Source organism: Lupinus angustifolius, chromosome LG08 (genome assembly GCF_001865875.1).
Source record: "Lupinus angustifolius cultivar Tanjil chromosome LG08, LupAngTanjil_v1.0, whole genome shotgun sequence".
Lineage (NCBI taxonomy): Eukaryota > Viridiplantae > Streptophyta > Magnoliopsida > Fabales > Fabaceae > Lupinus > Lupinus angustifolius.
The window spans coordinates 2,498,800-2,515,581 of NC_032016.1; the positions used below are offsets into that span (position 1 = coordinate 2,498,800).

General features: G+C 32.3%; 1 protein-coding gene across 3 annotated transcripts in view; it reads left to right on the forward strand.

The window, feature by feature from the left end:
• The window catches only part of LOC109354321 (kanadaptin), an 18,274-nt gene continuing 12,103 nt past the window's right edge, over window positions 10,612–16,782 (forward strand). For 2 of the 3 annotated variants that reach the window (XR_002108540.1, XR_002108541.1), the window contains exons 1-6: window positions 10,612–10,714; window positions 10,754–11,045; window positions 11,724–11,809; window positions 13,268–13,347; window positions 14,225–14,280; window positions 15,169–15,217. Coding sequence is in view for 1 of the 3 variants with exons in the window: in XM_019596735.1 (XP_019452280.1) it covers window positions 10,669–10,705; window positions 10,745–11,045; window positions 11,724–11,809; window positions 13,268–13,347; window positions 14,225–14,280; window positions 15,169–15,217 (609 nt within the window). In the remaining 2 variants the exon portion in view is untranslated. Of the gene's footprint in view, window positions 10,715–10,744; window positions 11,046–11,723; window positions 11,810–13,267; window positions 13,348–14,224; window positions 14,281–15,168; window positions 15,218–16,782 lie in introns of all 3 variants that reach the window. The other variant, XM_019596735.1, reaches the window with a different exon arrangement.

The following is a 16,782-nucleotide window of genomic DNA, read 5'->3' on the forward strand; positions in this document are numbered from 1 at the left end:
AAGAAGCTAGAAGGGGATAACAAAATATTTGGAAACCCTTTTTTCTTGTTTTCACATCATAATTCATTATTTATTTTTATTAGCTTCATAATCGAGAATAAGTTACTAAAATCATGTGTCATGTTTAATTATTTTCTATAAAATATTTTTAAAATTATACAAAATAGCGTACATGTAATATTTTTATTGGTTTAAGGATATAAATTATTTTTTGGTATGAGAACATATTTTATTCTCTTTATTTTATCAAGTTGAGAAAAAATATGTATACTTGTATATGTGTTTATAGCATACACTTTATCATCTACGGTTTATTTCTAATGATTTAAATATAAATCAATAATGAATAATATATTGATTGTGTAAAAATCTTACATTAACAATGCATAAAAATTATATTCTAACAAGTTTACGAAAATATCGATAAAGCGTTAAGTATAAGTTGAGTTGAATATTAAAATAGGTTAAAAGGTTAAATATTGGATTGGAGAAGATACTTATTGGGTGAATCACCCATTCATCACCATTCACCAAAGTTTACGGAAGAAATATATGTGTGAAATCTATTCCATAATTTTCGTTGGAGAATTATTTTGCTCAATTTCAAAGTAGTAGAAAAAGCATTCGTGACAAATGGCTAACATAGTGATTTGTCTTATGTTAGTTTTTGCACGAAGGTTTAGATGAAAAATTGACTCTGCATAATAAAAAAGTTGGAGGATTCATCACCGCATAAATTTAATAAAGATATATATTTTTACGAGAAAAATGTATGTATTTGAGCTTTATCCATGATATTATTATTATTTTATTATTACTAACTCTTCAAAAAAATAACACAACTGAATAATAAATGATGTACTGATTATATATAAATTTTTATCAGTGTATAAATATTAAACTCTATTTTTATGTATTACATATATAATTGTAAAAACTATTCCTTGTCTACACACTAAAATTAAGGGAAAAGTGCCTAGAAAGAGTCAAAGTTTTATACCTTTTGTAACTAGTAATTAAAATATATTTTTTCTTCTGGATTACACCTTATTTTTTCTCAATTAATAAAATTAATATGTGCATAAATATATTGTTAAATTATTAATAGGTTAACAAGAAAATCGCAATAATCAAACTAACAATAATAAAAAATATAAAGACACAGGTTAGTTAGCATTGATTCCAGAACAACTATCCTCAAAATAGAAAATTGGTTTAGAAGAAGATCATGGGTAAATCTCAAAGTTAAAAGTGGCTTATTTAGTAATATTGATTAAATAAAAAAAATTAAGAATTGATGTTAGAAACTTAAAATAAAATGAATGAGTTATAATTTTTGTTGTTATTAATTTAAAATTATATTTATGTAGGGACTTTAACATTTAGTTTACGAGGTAATTATAAAGAAAAATAGTTCATAGTAATTACTCCCAAAAGTATAAAATTTATGGTTTTTATATAGATTTTTACCTAAAATTTATTATTTTATAATGCTTTAAATATATACAATTTAAAAGAGAAACATATGCACTAATCAATTTTGGAAAAAGAAATCTAAAAAGCAATTATGGACCATACTATTCAGTAGCTGGAAAAGCTATTTTGAGTAATTTTTGTGTTAAATCTTGTTTGGTGGAAAATTGATTTTCAAAAGTTATGAATGCATAAATTTTTTCTTCAGAATAAGTTATTTAAAAGGAAGAGAATATTTTAAAAGCTAAAAGTTATCTTGGATTTTTGGGCCTGGTAGCTTGAAGCCTTTATTTGATAGGAGAGAACAAAATGAGAGATATTGAAGAGAAACTGAGAAAGTGAAGATTGTTGAGGAGGGAGAAAGAGATAAGAGAATAGAAAAGGTGTGGGACCCACCATAACTCCTATAGCTTGGAGAGAAAGTGAAGAGAGAATGATGAATTTATTTGAAATGACAAATATACCCTCAAATTTTTTTACTTGTTTATTTCAAAAGTGTAATATTTATACACTGGTAGTGTAAAAATTTATACATAGTCATTTATCATTGATTTATATTGATTTTATTTAATAGTAAATAATGATTGAAAATGAATGATAAATGATATAGTGACAATATAGAAGACTCTTATACTAGCAGCATACATCATTTCTCTTGCTTTAAATACTAGTAACATACATAAATTTAAATATAAAATATTAATTAAAAAATTTGAAATTATAATAAAATATATAATCTATAATTATAACATTTATTTTTAATTAATCAAAAAATAACATTTTTCTTTATCTTTTAATTATTTTAGGAATATTTTTATCATTTGAATCCTAACATTATCTCTATTCTCATTTTCTATCCAACCAAATAAAAGAATAAGAGAAGAAAAATATCTCTTTATATTCATCTTCTCTCCTTATTCTCTTATATCAAACCTCACAAAAATCTACTATGATTCTTTTATTTCTCTTTCTCACCTCTTTCCTTCTAACCTCTTTGTCTCTTCTTATTTTCTTTTGTCAACCAAATAAAGCATAAGAGTCATTTAAGAAAAACTATATTGACAAAATTAAGTGCTGTGTCTTGTTTAGTTGTAAAATGAATTTTTTATAAAAGAAAAGTATTGAAATTTTCAAGTTGTTTCCATGAAAATTAAGAGATAAATGTATGTACACATCATTTGTCATTGATGTTTAATTGTTATTGATTTTTTAATATAAATAATATAAATGACTATTAGATGGTGTATAATGGGTATGCATAAATCTTTACACATTAATAATACATGTACATTACACTCGAAAAATAATTCATATGACTTAAATAAAGACATGGTTATATGTTCATCATAATAGAAAATTTTATTTACTTAAAACTTTTGCAATTTAGTCTTTTTCACTTAAAACTATTTACAATATAATCCTTATTAAACCATGTTTTTGCATAAAAAGTCATTAAAAGACTTATTTTATTAAACTGAATCCAATATATTTTTTGAAATATAAAATTATTTATATTATTTTCCAGCATAAAAAGGCTTAAAGAAAATTAATATGTCAATTGGTAAAAGTTTTAGTGAAAAACAAAAGTAAATTAATTTAAATTGCAACTTTTTTGTTTGCAAGCACCTTGGTGTATTTTTATTATTTTGGGTTGATAATGTAATTTTTAAGATAGTGTGCAAACAAAAATATTTTGTAAACCACTATATTATAAATAATTATTGTTGGAATTACAAGAAGTTTGTGTTGTCCAAAAAGATAAAAGACTTAGTTTCTTAACTAGTAAAGTTTAAAGATCATATCATCAATACATTTATCAAAAGAAGACTTATTGACTAGGGTGTTAGTGGGGAGTGTAAAGAGAAGACTTTGGGTAAGGTTCATTCAATCATGGGAATTTGAAGGTGAAAATAAATCATATTTGAACATGTCTCACATTTGTGGTAACAATGGAGAAAGTTGATCCATTGAAATGTACACTACAAATTATTCAAATGTATATGTATTCATTTCATCATGGAACAATACATTTTAGAGAATCATCTCTTGCCACAAGAATTACAAACATCATTCATCAAATACTTTTGAATGTTAGCTTGTTATTATGAAACGAGAATTATCTTTGGGCACACGAATTATAGACCTTGTTCATCGTACACTTTTGAATGAGTTGTAGACATCATTCATCATAATAAGTATATAGCCTCTATGATTGACTTCCCTAACATAAAACCTAATTAATTCTTAGTGGTATTTGTCTATTGTCTCAATATCCGCTCAATTATTATCTCTCGTAATTTTATAGTATGACTTTGTAACCGAAACTTTCTATCTCATTTTCTTATGAGAAAGAAATCAATTTAAGAACATGCAACTCTGCTATTATATGTAATAAGATGTTCATCCCTCTTCTTAAAACATGTAAAATCAAAAGTTGAATAGAAGTCTAGAATAGCCTGACCTTTCGTATTGATATAGAATTCTAGAATAGCCCGACCTTTCATATTGATTCTCCTATTTCATATCTATCATGAATACCTTTAAATCCTCTAGTGTCTCTCCCTACATGCCCATATAGATCGTTTCCGATGAAAAACTTTTCTCCTAAGGTTTTGTTTGGGAGTTATGAAGGAAAAAGAATGAGAAGGATCAAAGAGTTAGGAAGATGGAGGAATGGAAGGGAAAAAGAAGGCAATCTTCTTTCTTGTGTGAGAATATGAAATTTAGACGAGGAAGATAAACTAATGATAATGTAAGAATATTTTTTATTTTTATTTAAGAATGTAATTGACAATGAGAAATGAACAATATTACTAACAATATTCAGTTATTTTGACATTTTATCTCTAAAAAATTCAAATTGGGAAAACTTTAAAAATACACATATAGAGGATTTTAGAAACCCTCCAAAACATTTTTGTTGGAATTTGTTGAAAGAATGATATTTTGAAGTGAAATAAAAAACTCACTAGTTTATAAGCCTTAAGTTATAGCCCAACATTATTTTTAATAAATATTTATTTATTTAATTTTTTGGGTCTTTTGGGCTTGGACTGTTTGTTGACCAAGTCCATACACACATGCAACAAAGAAAAAATCGTTAGAGAGTAGGGATGGCAAAAAAATTCGTACTCGCGGGTAAAACCCGTACGGGCACAAGTATGGGTCACAAACGGGTACCCGCAGGTTTTATAAACGAGTTTTTAAAAATACCCGTAGTACATATGGGTCGGTACGAGTATTATGGTACCCGTGTCTGCGGGTACCCGTTATTTATATGATTAATATATTATATTTAATTAAAATAAAAAGTACATTATTCTAACATTCATTACACTATGTATATTTTTTCATTTTACTTTGTTTACATATTTTATTGAGTTTGGTGGTAAACACCCTACAAATATTATTACATGTGTAGAAACACACATGTTTTACAAAGAAAATATATACTTTTGTTAAGAAAATGAGAACAAAAAATCACACAAATAGAAAACACCAATAAATTTAGCATTTTACCAAATATTCAATCAAAAGGTACAAAAATAATTAAGTTTCATCTTATTTGAAACATAATAGAAGTAAAAAATTAAAAATTCATTTATAATATAGAAAACCCGCGGGTATCCAGAAATACCCACGAATTCCCGCACACGGGTACCCGTACGGGTACGGGCGAGTATGGGTAATGCTCTCCTATTTTGAAATGAGTAGCGGGGAGCTACTACCTGTGCCCGCCCGTGCCCGTTGCCATCCTTTAGAGAGCCGTTAGAGGAGATCTCGACCATTATGATAAAGTCGTTGGTAATAGAGCCATTGGTAATAGAGTCGTTTGTAATAGAGTTGTCGGTGAAAGAGCCGTTAGAAAGTCGTTGCAGGGCTCAAGTTATAATTAGAGGTCTTATTCCCTCATTATAATTTGCACAAAGTTGAAGGCGTTTACCTCTCAACTTCCCTTTCTCCCCCCTTATATTTCGCTGATGCATTTCCGGCAACCTTTCTCTCTTTCTTTCTCTGACACTTGAGAATTGACACAGGCAGCCAAAGTGAGAATTTCAAGAACTGACACTGCTAGTCAGTATTGTGGAAAAAGAATTGGCACAAGTAGCCATACTGTGGGAATTCGAGAATTGACATTGATAGCCATATTGTGGGTGTATTCGAGAGTGATTCTTACAATGCAATAAGAAATCGTATAACAGAGAACTGAGTTGTTTTATCCTGGGGACGACGTGGTTGATAGCCTGCTTGCACAATTTTAGCAGTATCACAAAACGTCTTAAAGATAACGACATGATCGTGACTGAGCCAATAACAATTATTTCGTGTCATTCAGAATTGTTGCGAGCTATCATAATAACAATTTTAAGACGTTTCTATCTCAATGACATTCGTAGATAGTATTAGTGGACCGAATAGCTATGACCTGAACAAGTTATTTCAGTTTGGTGGGACAAATTTCAAACGTTGACAATATAAGATGAAATTTTTCTTCACTACGAGAAAGATTGCCCACGTTCTAAAAATCGACATCCTAGTGGTGTCGGATGAGGCTGAAAAAGAGGAAATGGACAAAGTGACTATTGAAATAGCTCTCTGGAATGAAAGTGATTACTTATGTAAGAACTTCATTCTGAATGAGTAGTCTAATGATCTCTAAGATTATTACAGCTCATACAAGTCAGTCAAATTAATTTGGTATGCACTTGAAAAGAAATATGATACCGAGGAAGCTGGCACTAAAAAGTATGTTGTTAGCCGCTACCTCAAGTATCAGATGACTGATGATAAATCAGTAGAGTCTCAGTCCCACGAGATACATAAAATTGTTCATGAGATCATTTTTGAGGGTATGTCCCTAGATGAGCAATTCCAAGTGGCCGTCTTAATTGACAAACTGCCTCATAGTTGGAAGGACTTCAAAAACCTTTTGAGGCATAAGACCAAAGAAATCTCTTTGGAATCTTTCATCACTCGTCTTCGTATTGAAGAAGAGGCTCGTAAGCAAGATCAGAGAGAAGAGGTGTTGATTGTCTCTAACAATAGCTCTAAGAAGAAATTCTCATGTGCGGTTTTGAAGCCTTCTCACACTAATTTCAAGAATCAGAATCACAATGAGTATAAGGCTAAGAATGTTAGGTATCAGTGATAGAATACACTTAGAAGGGGGTTGAATAGGTGTTGCGGTTCCCACTTACCGCTATTTACACCAAAACCCTATTCTGAAAAATTACCCAGTTAATCGACTAAAAGCTATGACTTAATCGATTAAGTCGCACAGAATTAGCAGTTGCTGAATGACTCAATTACACAACAAATTAGAGATTATATAGAAATGATATAGTAGATATATTTGAACACAAATGATCTCTATTTGGCAGTAATACTATATTCAAAATATCAGCTACAATAGGCACGCTACTTAAAACAATAAAGAGATAAGGGAAAGAAATAGCCTGCAACAAGGTTTTTATACTGGTTCGTTTTGCGGTCCATTACAAAACTACATCCAGTCCTCCCATCTGATCTGGGAGATTTTCTTTACTAAAATTGAAGCCAATGTATCTTACATACACACTTCCAATTACAAGACCTTGAACGCTACCTTCTTGAGTTCCCATAACTTCTATCTTGGTTTGACCTTACCAAATCGCCTAGGAAAACCTTTCATACGATCCAGCCCCAACCAAGAGTATGCTCTAAACTCAAGACCTCCAAGTCTTGGTGAAGACTCACTGATCTCTTTGGTAATACGACACCAAGAGACGACTTTCCTTGTTACACAAACAACACAAAAAAACAGAGTAATGTGAAGCACTAAAATAGCTCAAATATTACAAGAAAGAACAAGCTATAAACCTTGTACAAATCTCACAATTATATGAATATGTATAAGATCAAAATCATGAAGAACATGTAATTTCTACCCTTAAGAAATCTCTAAATAGTAATGAAAGAATCATGCAAGAACAAGATAGGATGATGAAAACATTTGATAATATGCAATTGATAACATGTTAATCCCTAAGCATAATATTATCTCACTCTAATCTCACATGCAATTTTCTCTGCCTATATGACATACATTGAACATGAAAATATACAATTTAGCAATTCTAATATGAATGTATGAATGTATTAAATCGTATGTGAAATCTATTGAAAATACAGTTTGTATAGAAAAGTTGTTTTGCACCTAGTTAATCGATTATGTTGCTTGTTAATTGATTAACGGGCTGTTAGGAAGTAACTGAAATCTGTTTTTCAATTATCTGTTGAACTGTTAAAAAATGTTTTCACGTTAATCGATTAAAGCTTTACTTAATCGATAAACTGACATATGTTTAGTTAAGATGTTAATGAGTAAACTACCTATATGTTCAGTTAGACTTTGTGAGATTTGCATCTAGGTTTACCTAACCTAGACTCAATAACTAAGACACATCTAAGACTCTAGTCTAGACATGAAGCTCTTGAATCTTTGACATGTTGATTTGTTGAGTTGTCTTTAAGCTTTCACTAAGTCATTTGTCTTCATCAAAACATAGACAAGCTTAAGTGCTCTCTTGACACATTGCACTTTCAAAGAACATTAGTCGCAACAAGATTTGGAACCCACAAAATGTCCAATATTCTAAGCCACCTACTAAGAATGACTTTGAAACCTGTTCATCTGCTTCAAGTGTGGGAAACTAGGTCATATGTCACGCAAGTGCAGAAATAAAACAATGGACCGTCCTCCATAGGTCAACATGGTTGATGAGTCATTTATGGCTGTATTATCTAAGGTCACTATGGTTGGAGGAATTGATGGGTGATGTGTAGATAATAGTGCATCCCGCCATATCTGTATGATTGTGCTATGTTCAAAATGTACACGAATGTTGATGACAAGAAGGTGTTATTGGGTGACTCTCACACCACTGTTATTGTTGAAACTGGTGATACTGAGATGAAATTTACATCTGGGAAGACTCTGATTCTCAAATATGTCATGCACACTCTAGAGATGAGGAAGAATCTAGTTTCTAGTTTTCTTCTTAATAAGGCTGATTTTACCCAAACCATAGGAGCAGACTTGTATACCCTTACTAGGAATGAGGTATTTGTTGGGAAAAAGGTATGTCATTGATGACATGTTTAAATTAAACATTGTTATTTCTAATAATAAAATTTCAGATTTTGTTTACATGTTGAGTGATTTTAATATTTGGCATTCTAGACTTTGTCATATTAATAAACGTGCAATTTCAAATTTGAGTAGTATAGGTTTAATTCCAAAGTTATCTAAAAATGATTTTGAAATTTGTGAATCACGCAGTCAAATGAAAAATTCAAAAAATCTCATAAATCAGTAATGCGATAATCTGAGCTTTTAGATTTAATCCACTCAGATATATGTGAATTAGATAGAACGTTAACTAGAAATGGTAAACATCATTTTATCACTTTTATTGATGATTGTTCTGATTTTACTTATGTATATCTTATGAAAAATAAAAGTGAAGCACTTGACATGTTTAAGTTATATGTAACTGAAATTAAAAATCAACTCAACAAGAAAATAAAGAAACTCGGAAGCGATAGATGCACCGAGTATAACTCTAACATGTTTAATGATTTTTATAAATTAAATGACATTATTCATGAAACAACTGCATCATATTCACCTGAAATAAATGGTAAAACTGGAAGAAATAATAAAACTTTAACTGAATTAGTTGTAGCTATTATGTTAAGTTCTGGTGCAACACCTTCTTGGTGGGGTGAAATTTCATGAAACTATTTTTGCGTTAAGGTCATAAAACCTGTTGTTTACAACATAACCAACGAATACACATTCTTAGGCTCTATGAGTTTCATTCTCTAGGGATATACCATCATAAATGATTTCATTAACAATTCTATGTATATCATTAGACTGAGACTCTGCTGATTTATCATGACTCATATGATACTTGAGGTAATGACTAACAACATATTTTTTAGTCTCATCTTCCTTAGTATCATATTTTTTCTCTCAATTGCATACCAAATTAATTTGGAATACTTGTATGGGATGTAGTAATCATATGGATCATCAGACAACTCATTCATAATGAAATCCTTACACAAGTAATTATTTTCATCCCAAATAGCTATTTTAATAGTTAATTTATCTTTTTTATATTTTTCACCTTTTTCCGGCAACACTAGGATATCAGTTTTCAGAACGTGAGCAACTTTTCTCATAATGAGAAAAAAATTCATCTTACGTTGTTACCGTCTAAAATTTGTCCATCAAACCGAAATGATTTGTTCATGTCAAAACTGCTCGGTCTAGTAATATTATCTACGAATGCGATTGAAGTAGAAACATCTTAAAATTATTATTACCGTAGCTTGCAACAATTATAAATGACACGAAATAATACTTACTGGCTGAGTCACGACCAAATCGCCCTCTTTAAGATGTTTCATGACACTGTCCAAAATGTGCAAGTAGATAATCAACCACGCCGCTCCCAAGATAAAACAGTCTAGATTAGGGATGACAATAGGGTGGAACGGGTACGGGTAGTGTTTTCCCGTATCTATACTCGCACTATTTAGGATACTCGCACGAATAGCGAGTATTTGCGGGTACCCAATGGGTTTTAAGTTTCAATATATATTTATAATATTCAATACATATAAAATAATTTTTACATGAATAATAAAATTTATGTACATGTTAAATTTACATATATTTCATTCATTATAAAATAATAATAGTATAGTTATAAAATAATAACAAAAATGTAATATATATAAATTATTTAATTAAAAATAAATTTATAAGTATATGGGTACCTGCATGGTGGGTATCATGATACTCGTTTCCACCCATAAACTATTTTTATAGGTACCATTGTGTGTATTTTGGCGAGTACCCATGGGGTGAATATTTTTGCTATCCCTAGCCCATATATATATTATCGAATCCTTATTCCACCGTAAGAACAAATATCGAATACATCCACCACAATATAACTACTAATGCCAATTCTCGAAATCCACACAATATGACTAACAGTGTCAGTTCTTAGAATTAAATTTAAAATGCTGATAATATGATTACACGTATCAAATGAGGCTACATAATAGTTTATGGTCTAGTGTTGGTGTGGTTTTGATTCACCCAGTCACGAGTTCCTTCCTTCTCTCTCTGTTGCAATGTCGAACCCTATGGGTCCTCCACCTCCCAAAAACCCTTCTCCTCCAATCTCATCAAATCAAAACCAACAACACTCTTCTCCTGATTTTGAATCCACACCTTCAATTCCCCAAACTTCAAATCCACCACCGCCACTGCCACCACCGCCACCACCACCACCACCACCACAACCTGATTCAACAACAACAACAGATATCGCTGAACCCAATTCTTCTTCATCTTCATCATCTTCATCTTCATCTTCTTCTTCTTCTTCATCGTCATCTTCATCAGGCATAGCTGTTCCCTATAAAATCCCTCCGTGGAGCGCTCCACCTGTTCATCACTTCCACCTTGAAGTTCTCAAGGAAGGTTCTATCATTGATAACTTCAACGTGTCAGTCACTCTCTCTTTCTTTCTACCATCAATTTTATTCATTTCCATTCCCCAAATTTGCCTCTATTTTCATTTTACTCCTAAAAACCCTATTCCAGTATCTGTAATTGTCGGTTATGATGTGGCTAACACTGTATTAAAACCAACAATGTGTTAGTCTAGTCGAATAAGGCTCCACTAGATCCCAGGTAGACCAAAATGTCAATTCTTTCGATTCGCCGGAAGAACACTTGTCAGGAGGACCAACTACACATCGAAAGGATTAGTTCCTTAGGAATACTATTTGGTTATAAAAAAAAAGAACACTAGTACTAATTGCTAATTGACACTTGTGGTTGACACATCACCACTTAACTTACCTCGAAAGGCGAAAAAACATGATTAGGTCATTTCAATATTTTAAATTGCGGTTGTGGATGCCAGTTTGCGTTTAGTGCAATCGTGGAAAATATGTAGCTGCTGCAATGGATAATTGCGGTTGCAGATACTCCTGAAACTGCAGTGTTATGGTCGCAATTGCGGTTGCGGAGTGTAATTTAAAACACTAAGTCATTTTTATTTTATTTTGCTTCTTATTAAGTTACACGTTATAGCCAGGAGAAAACTTCAAGTGTTGCATGTGTTGTTTATGATGTTATTCACTGAATTACTTTGTGATCTTGGTTTGGTATTGCACAGGTATGAGAAAGGGGCATATATGTTTGGGCGATTGGATCTATGTGACTTTATTCTGGAGCACCCCACTATTTCTAGGTTTCATGCCGGTACAGTGTTTTTCATCTTCATATTATTTTCTTCCTTCTTGTCCATATGTAAACTTTGTTGTCATTTGGTGCTTACCCTTAGAGATGGATTTAGAAAACGAATGTTTAGAATCATTATTTTCAAAATTATGTGAATGAAGTTTTACCCTAGAAGTTGCATTTTAATTAACTCATTACTGTGCTCTTATTCACATATTTTAAAGTTTGTTTGTGAATGTTTCAAAATGTGCATAGCTTGACCGCTTGAGGCATAGCATCAATTCTAATAATTAATCTTAATGAAAGATTGAACTTAGAGGGACCTTTGGATTTCCAAATGCATTATATGGAAATAAAGGGTTGCTGTAGGGGATTGAAGTCCCACATGGGCAAGTTAGGATGTATCACTTGATGTAGCAACATGATGTTTTCGTGGAATCAGAGGATTGTGGGAAGCAAGAGAGGGAATTGTGTGGGAGAGACCATGTACTCTCAAGTTGCTTGGATTATATGTTTCTTGTTTTTGTTTGGTAAACTTTTGTTGGAATTGCTTCAGAGAATTACTCTCAACCTCTATGAATTTAAAGGATTATAATTCAAATACTTAAATAGTATGGATAAGAGATGCTACCTACATGGATAAGAGATAACTTCGAAACTTTGGTCAGGATGTGAATGAAGCTCCACAATGGTGCTTTCCAAACTTTCCACAATGTTAAGTTTGTACCTTCTGCTGGTGCCAACAACATTATTTGTCAAAATGGAGATGTAAGGTGTACAAGGTGGATGCACTTAGTGAAATTTTCTAATATTGTGGAAGTTCAGAAATTTTAACGGAGGGAGGAATTGTCAGGATAACAATTGAAATTTCCAAATAAAATAATAATAGAAACATCAGAAAATATGATGCAACCCACATGACATTGCAGCCATGCTACTTGATGTGATGACACCACTGCATTGCAATCGTCCCGTACCAATGGGTACTCACCAAACAACCAAATACACAAAATCTCCTCCTTAGGATTAAAACATACCTTTCAACTGTCTACATGAGCATGATTTATATCCATTATCCGACCAAAGGAAATTCCTCACAATCTTTATTTTAATTGTTGTTCTAAATTAAATAAAGAATATATTGTTGACCTCTTTGGTTAAAGAAATCTAGGTGTTGATTACTTCCTACCATATGTCCAGTATATATAACCTGTCTTAGCGTTACCCTATCATGGTAATCAATCTGATTTGCTTATCTATTTCAAAGCAAAAGTTTGTGTTTAAAAGTGCAGAAATTTTAAGGAGGGATCAATTGAGGTTTGCCTACCCCATTAATTTGATCTTTGTAAAGATCTATTCTTAAAACATTTCGAATCCATATTACAGTTATGCATGGCTTTGTATGGTGATTATTTTATACTTAACATGCATAAAGTATACTCTTGATTCTCACCATGGATTTCATTTTTCTTTTGTTAGTTATACAGTTTAAGAGAAGTGGAGATGCATATCTCTATGATCTTGGGAGTACTCATGGAACATTTTTGAACAAGAATCAGGTATTACATCACTTATTCTCCCTGAGATTTTGATAATGCTTTGTGTAAGATATTTGATATATCAGATACTCTTTTTTTATCTTTACTTCCTTATGTTTCCAACTATTTTCATATTTGAATAATAGATAGCTGCATGGAGTGGCCTACTCTAGCCTCTAAATCCGTTATAGTGATATAGTGGATTGCGGGATGACCACTATGTTGGAAATAACACAACATAAAGATTTTCCAGTACACATACAAGTTGTTTATAGTTCAAAATCAGTGGTTAGCATCACATGATACATGCGATTCATATCGCGAAACGTTGCGGTTTTAAGGGCCAACAATGCAAATTACTGGCTGTATTGCTTGAATCAGAACGAATAACTACTGGTTTGCAATTCCTGCCAAGTCTGCAGTTGTTGGTCGCCCTCCAAATTGGATTGGTTCATGCGTGATCCGACTTCTGAAAACCCCACAAAATGGCCTTTTTTTTTTCGTTCTTTTTTTAAACACATACTTCAGATGGGCTGATTATCCTCCTTTCTTGTGGCCCAGACCTAATTCTTTACCCCCTGTTACTTCTAAATTTCTAATAAAACTTAAAATGACAAGGTCAAAACACATTCGCTGGGTGCTTGCTTCTCTTCTGTGTCGTTTCTTTTGTGCATTTCCTTATTTCTTCTTCCTTTTTTAGAGCCTTATGCCTTGAAACTTCTTAATTTGTGGAAAGAAGCAAGAATCAATTGAAGATAAGTGATTGTGGTTTGGTTTAACTTTTTTACCTTTGAGTACATGCATAGTTTTAATTTATTTTATTGAAAGTATTTAGGCCTAACTTTTAGGAAAAAGTATCCACCGTGGCATAATTCTTTTTTCTTTTCTATTTGCTTAGGTGGAGAAAAACACATATGTTGACTTGCATGTTGGTGATGTCATTCGATTTGGCCGGTAAGTATCTTATGTATTGGCTTTTTCACTTTGGTCATCATGGCTTTTCCTCTAGTCCATTTGGTTCTCACTTATATCATTATCGCTTCTTTTTCCTTGTTTTGGATTTAGATGATGTGACATATTTATTGGTTTAAATGTATATTGTGAATCGTGTGTTAGTTATCTATTATGGCATATACTGTAGTTACTAAGCCACTAGAAAGTTAGTAATATCAACTCTATTATGGAAATTTTGCCGCTTTAAGGGATGTGCTATGCATCCTGTTGAAGCAGTTTCAGTACATGATTTTTCATCCCTATCATCTATCGGACGTCATTCTGAAAAGTTCTGTTACAGATCTATTTGGCTCAATTTTATTTTACATGTATAATAATGAAGTTAATAACTATTGAAGTGCCCCTCCCACACAGGCCAGCTTATTTCTGTTTTTTAGCTCTATGCAATATAGTTTCCTGAATGTTAATTGAGCATGACCCAAGTGTTTTGAAGATGAGAATATGATTGTGGAGACACAAAAAAACATACGATTGTAATTGAATGTATTAGAGAGAAAGTTGAAGTAACACTTAATGAGGAAAAAATATGCCAGACTCTTGTATTGAGATGGTTTGGTGATAAGATCAGTAAAGGCCTAAGTTAAAAAAGGACCAAAAGACCTTGGCCTGAATGGTTTTTCAGAAAATTTGGTTCTTGACTTTAACTCAATGGCTGACCCCACCTAGTGGTAGAAGGCAGTGCTATTATTGTATAGGCTCATTATTTCATTTTACTATGTGCATTGAAGAGTGTAAAGATGATGATAGGAGTGAATAAGATTTTGTCTATGTGGAATTTCATTGTCCCAATGTATTTGTCTGTTAATTCATCTTGTATTCCATTTACAGGTCGTCTCGCCTGTTCATTTTTCAAGGACCCTCTGAGTTGATGCTTCCTGTAAGACCTGGTCTTCCTATTTTTTCTTCCTTCTTTCCACTAAGAATATCACCATTTAGTATTTGCCAATGTGTCTCAGTATCTATCTTGAATGGAGAAAAAGAAAGAAAAAGTGCCCCAAACTCCCAGTTTTTATAAGACTTGGGTTAATGGATTCTGCACAGATTTCCTTTGTTGTGTTTTTTATGTCAAGCTATTTTCATATTTATTTATGAGTGGCTGCAATATATGTCACAACATGTTACATTATCCATTCGAGAATATGTAGAGGATAATTAAATATTCAGACGATATATATTAGAGCTTAAGATTAGTTTAGAGTATCTTAGAAGTTTTCTTAGGATTGATTTTCTTATCTCCTTTATTTTATGATATGATTTATTTCCTTATCTAATTATGAGTCTAATATTAGTATAAATATGAGTTAGTGTTCTATCTTTTGTATTTGTATCACATCATTCACAATAATATCATACAACCCTATAACTCTAACACGGTATGAGAGGTGTACCATCCTCCATGACATGTCCTGTCACTGTTTTGTTGCTGAATTACCAAAAAATCAGAAGTCCAACTTATCACCTTTTTGTCATGTCATCTTCCAACTTCCTTCTCCATTGCCTATCGTTGTCATCCACTGTAGTCCAGTGCTACAAGTCTCCATTCACCCCTCATTGTGGTGGTTTGGCTCTCCTGGGTTGTGTTTTGCTGTGTTCGACACTCAGATCTGATAATGTTTTGCTCTTGTCTAGTGTGTGCTCCAATGTTTGGTTGTGCTCTCTGGTCTTGTTTGATGCTGCCTGTTGCACACTTATAGTTAATGTTTGGTGTTTCTTGGTAGTGATATCTTCTTGTTGCCTGGTGCTGTGCGCCGATGGTTACTGTTTGGTGTCTAATGCTGCCTGTTATGCACTCATAGTTCTTGATGTTGTTGTTCGGTGCGGCTTATTGTCTTCTTGTTGCCTGGTGCTGTGCGCCAATGGTTATTGTTTGGTGTTTGATGCTGCCTGTTACACACTTAGTTCTTGATCTTGTTGTTCGGTGCTGCCTATTGTGCATCCATGGTTCTTGTTTTATGTTTGCTGCTGCCTATCGTGTGCCCATAGTTCTTGTTCTTGTTTTGGTGTTTGGTGATGCCTATTGTGTGCTCTTAGTTCTTGTTCTTGTTGTTTGGTGCTGCATGCTGTGTGCCCATGTTTCCTGTTTGGTTTTTATGCATCTTTCATGGGTGGTTAAGCTTTTTTTGCTTCTGCCTTTTTTGGTAGTTGTCGCTACCCCTTTTTATGGATGCGATGAGAAACATGCAATTAAATGCAATGGAGTCGCCATCGATGTTTTTTAGAGGGAAAACATGAAAAACCGATTTTTGAAAATATAGTTGGTTCACTCAAAATAGAAATTTAGTTCGGAAGTCGGTTACGGATGAGGAAGGTGTTAGGCACCTCATACCGCCCGTCGTAAAAAACGGTACCTAAATCAGTTATGTGGATATTTATTCAAAACATTTAATCTTACCATCACATCATTAAACAAAATAAAGAGAGAGAAAATAATTCTTTTTTTAT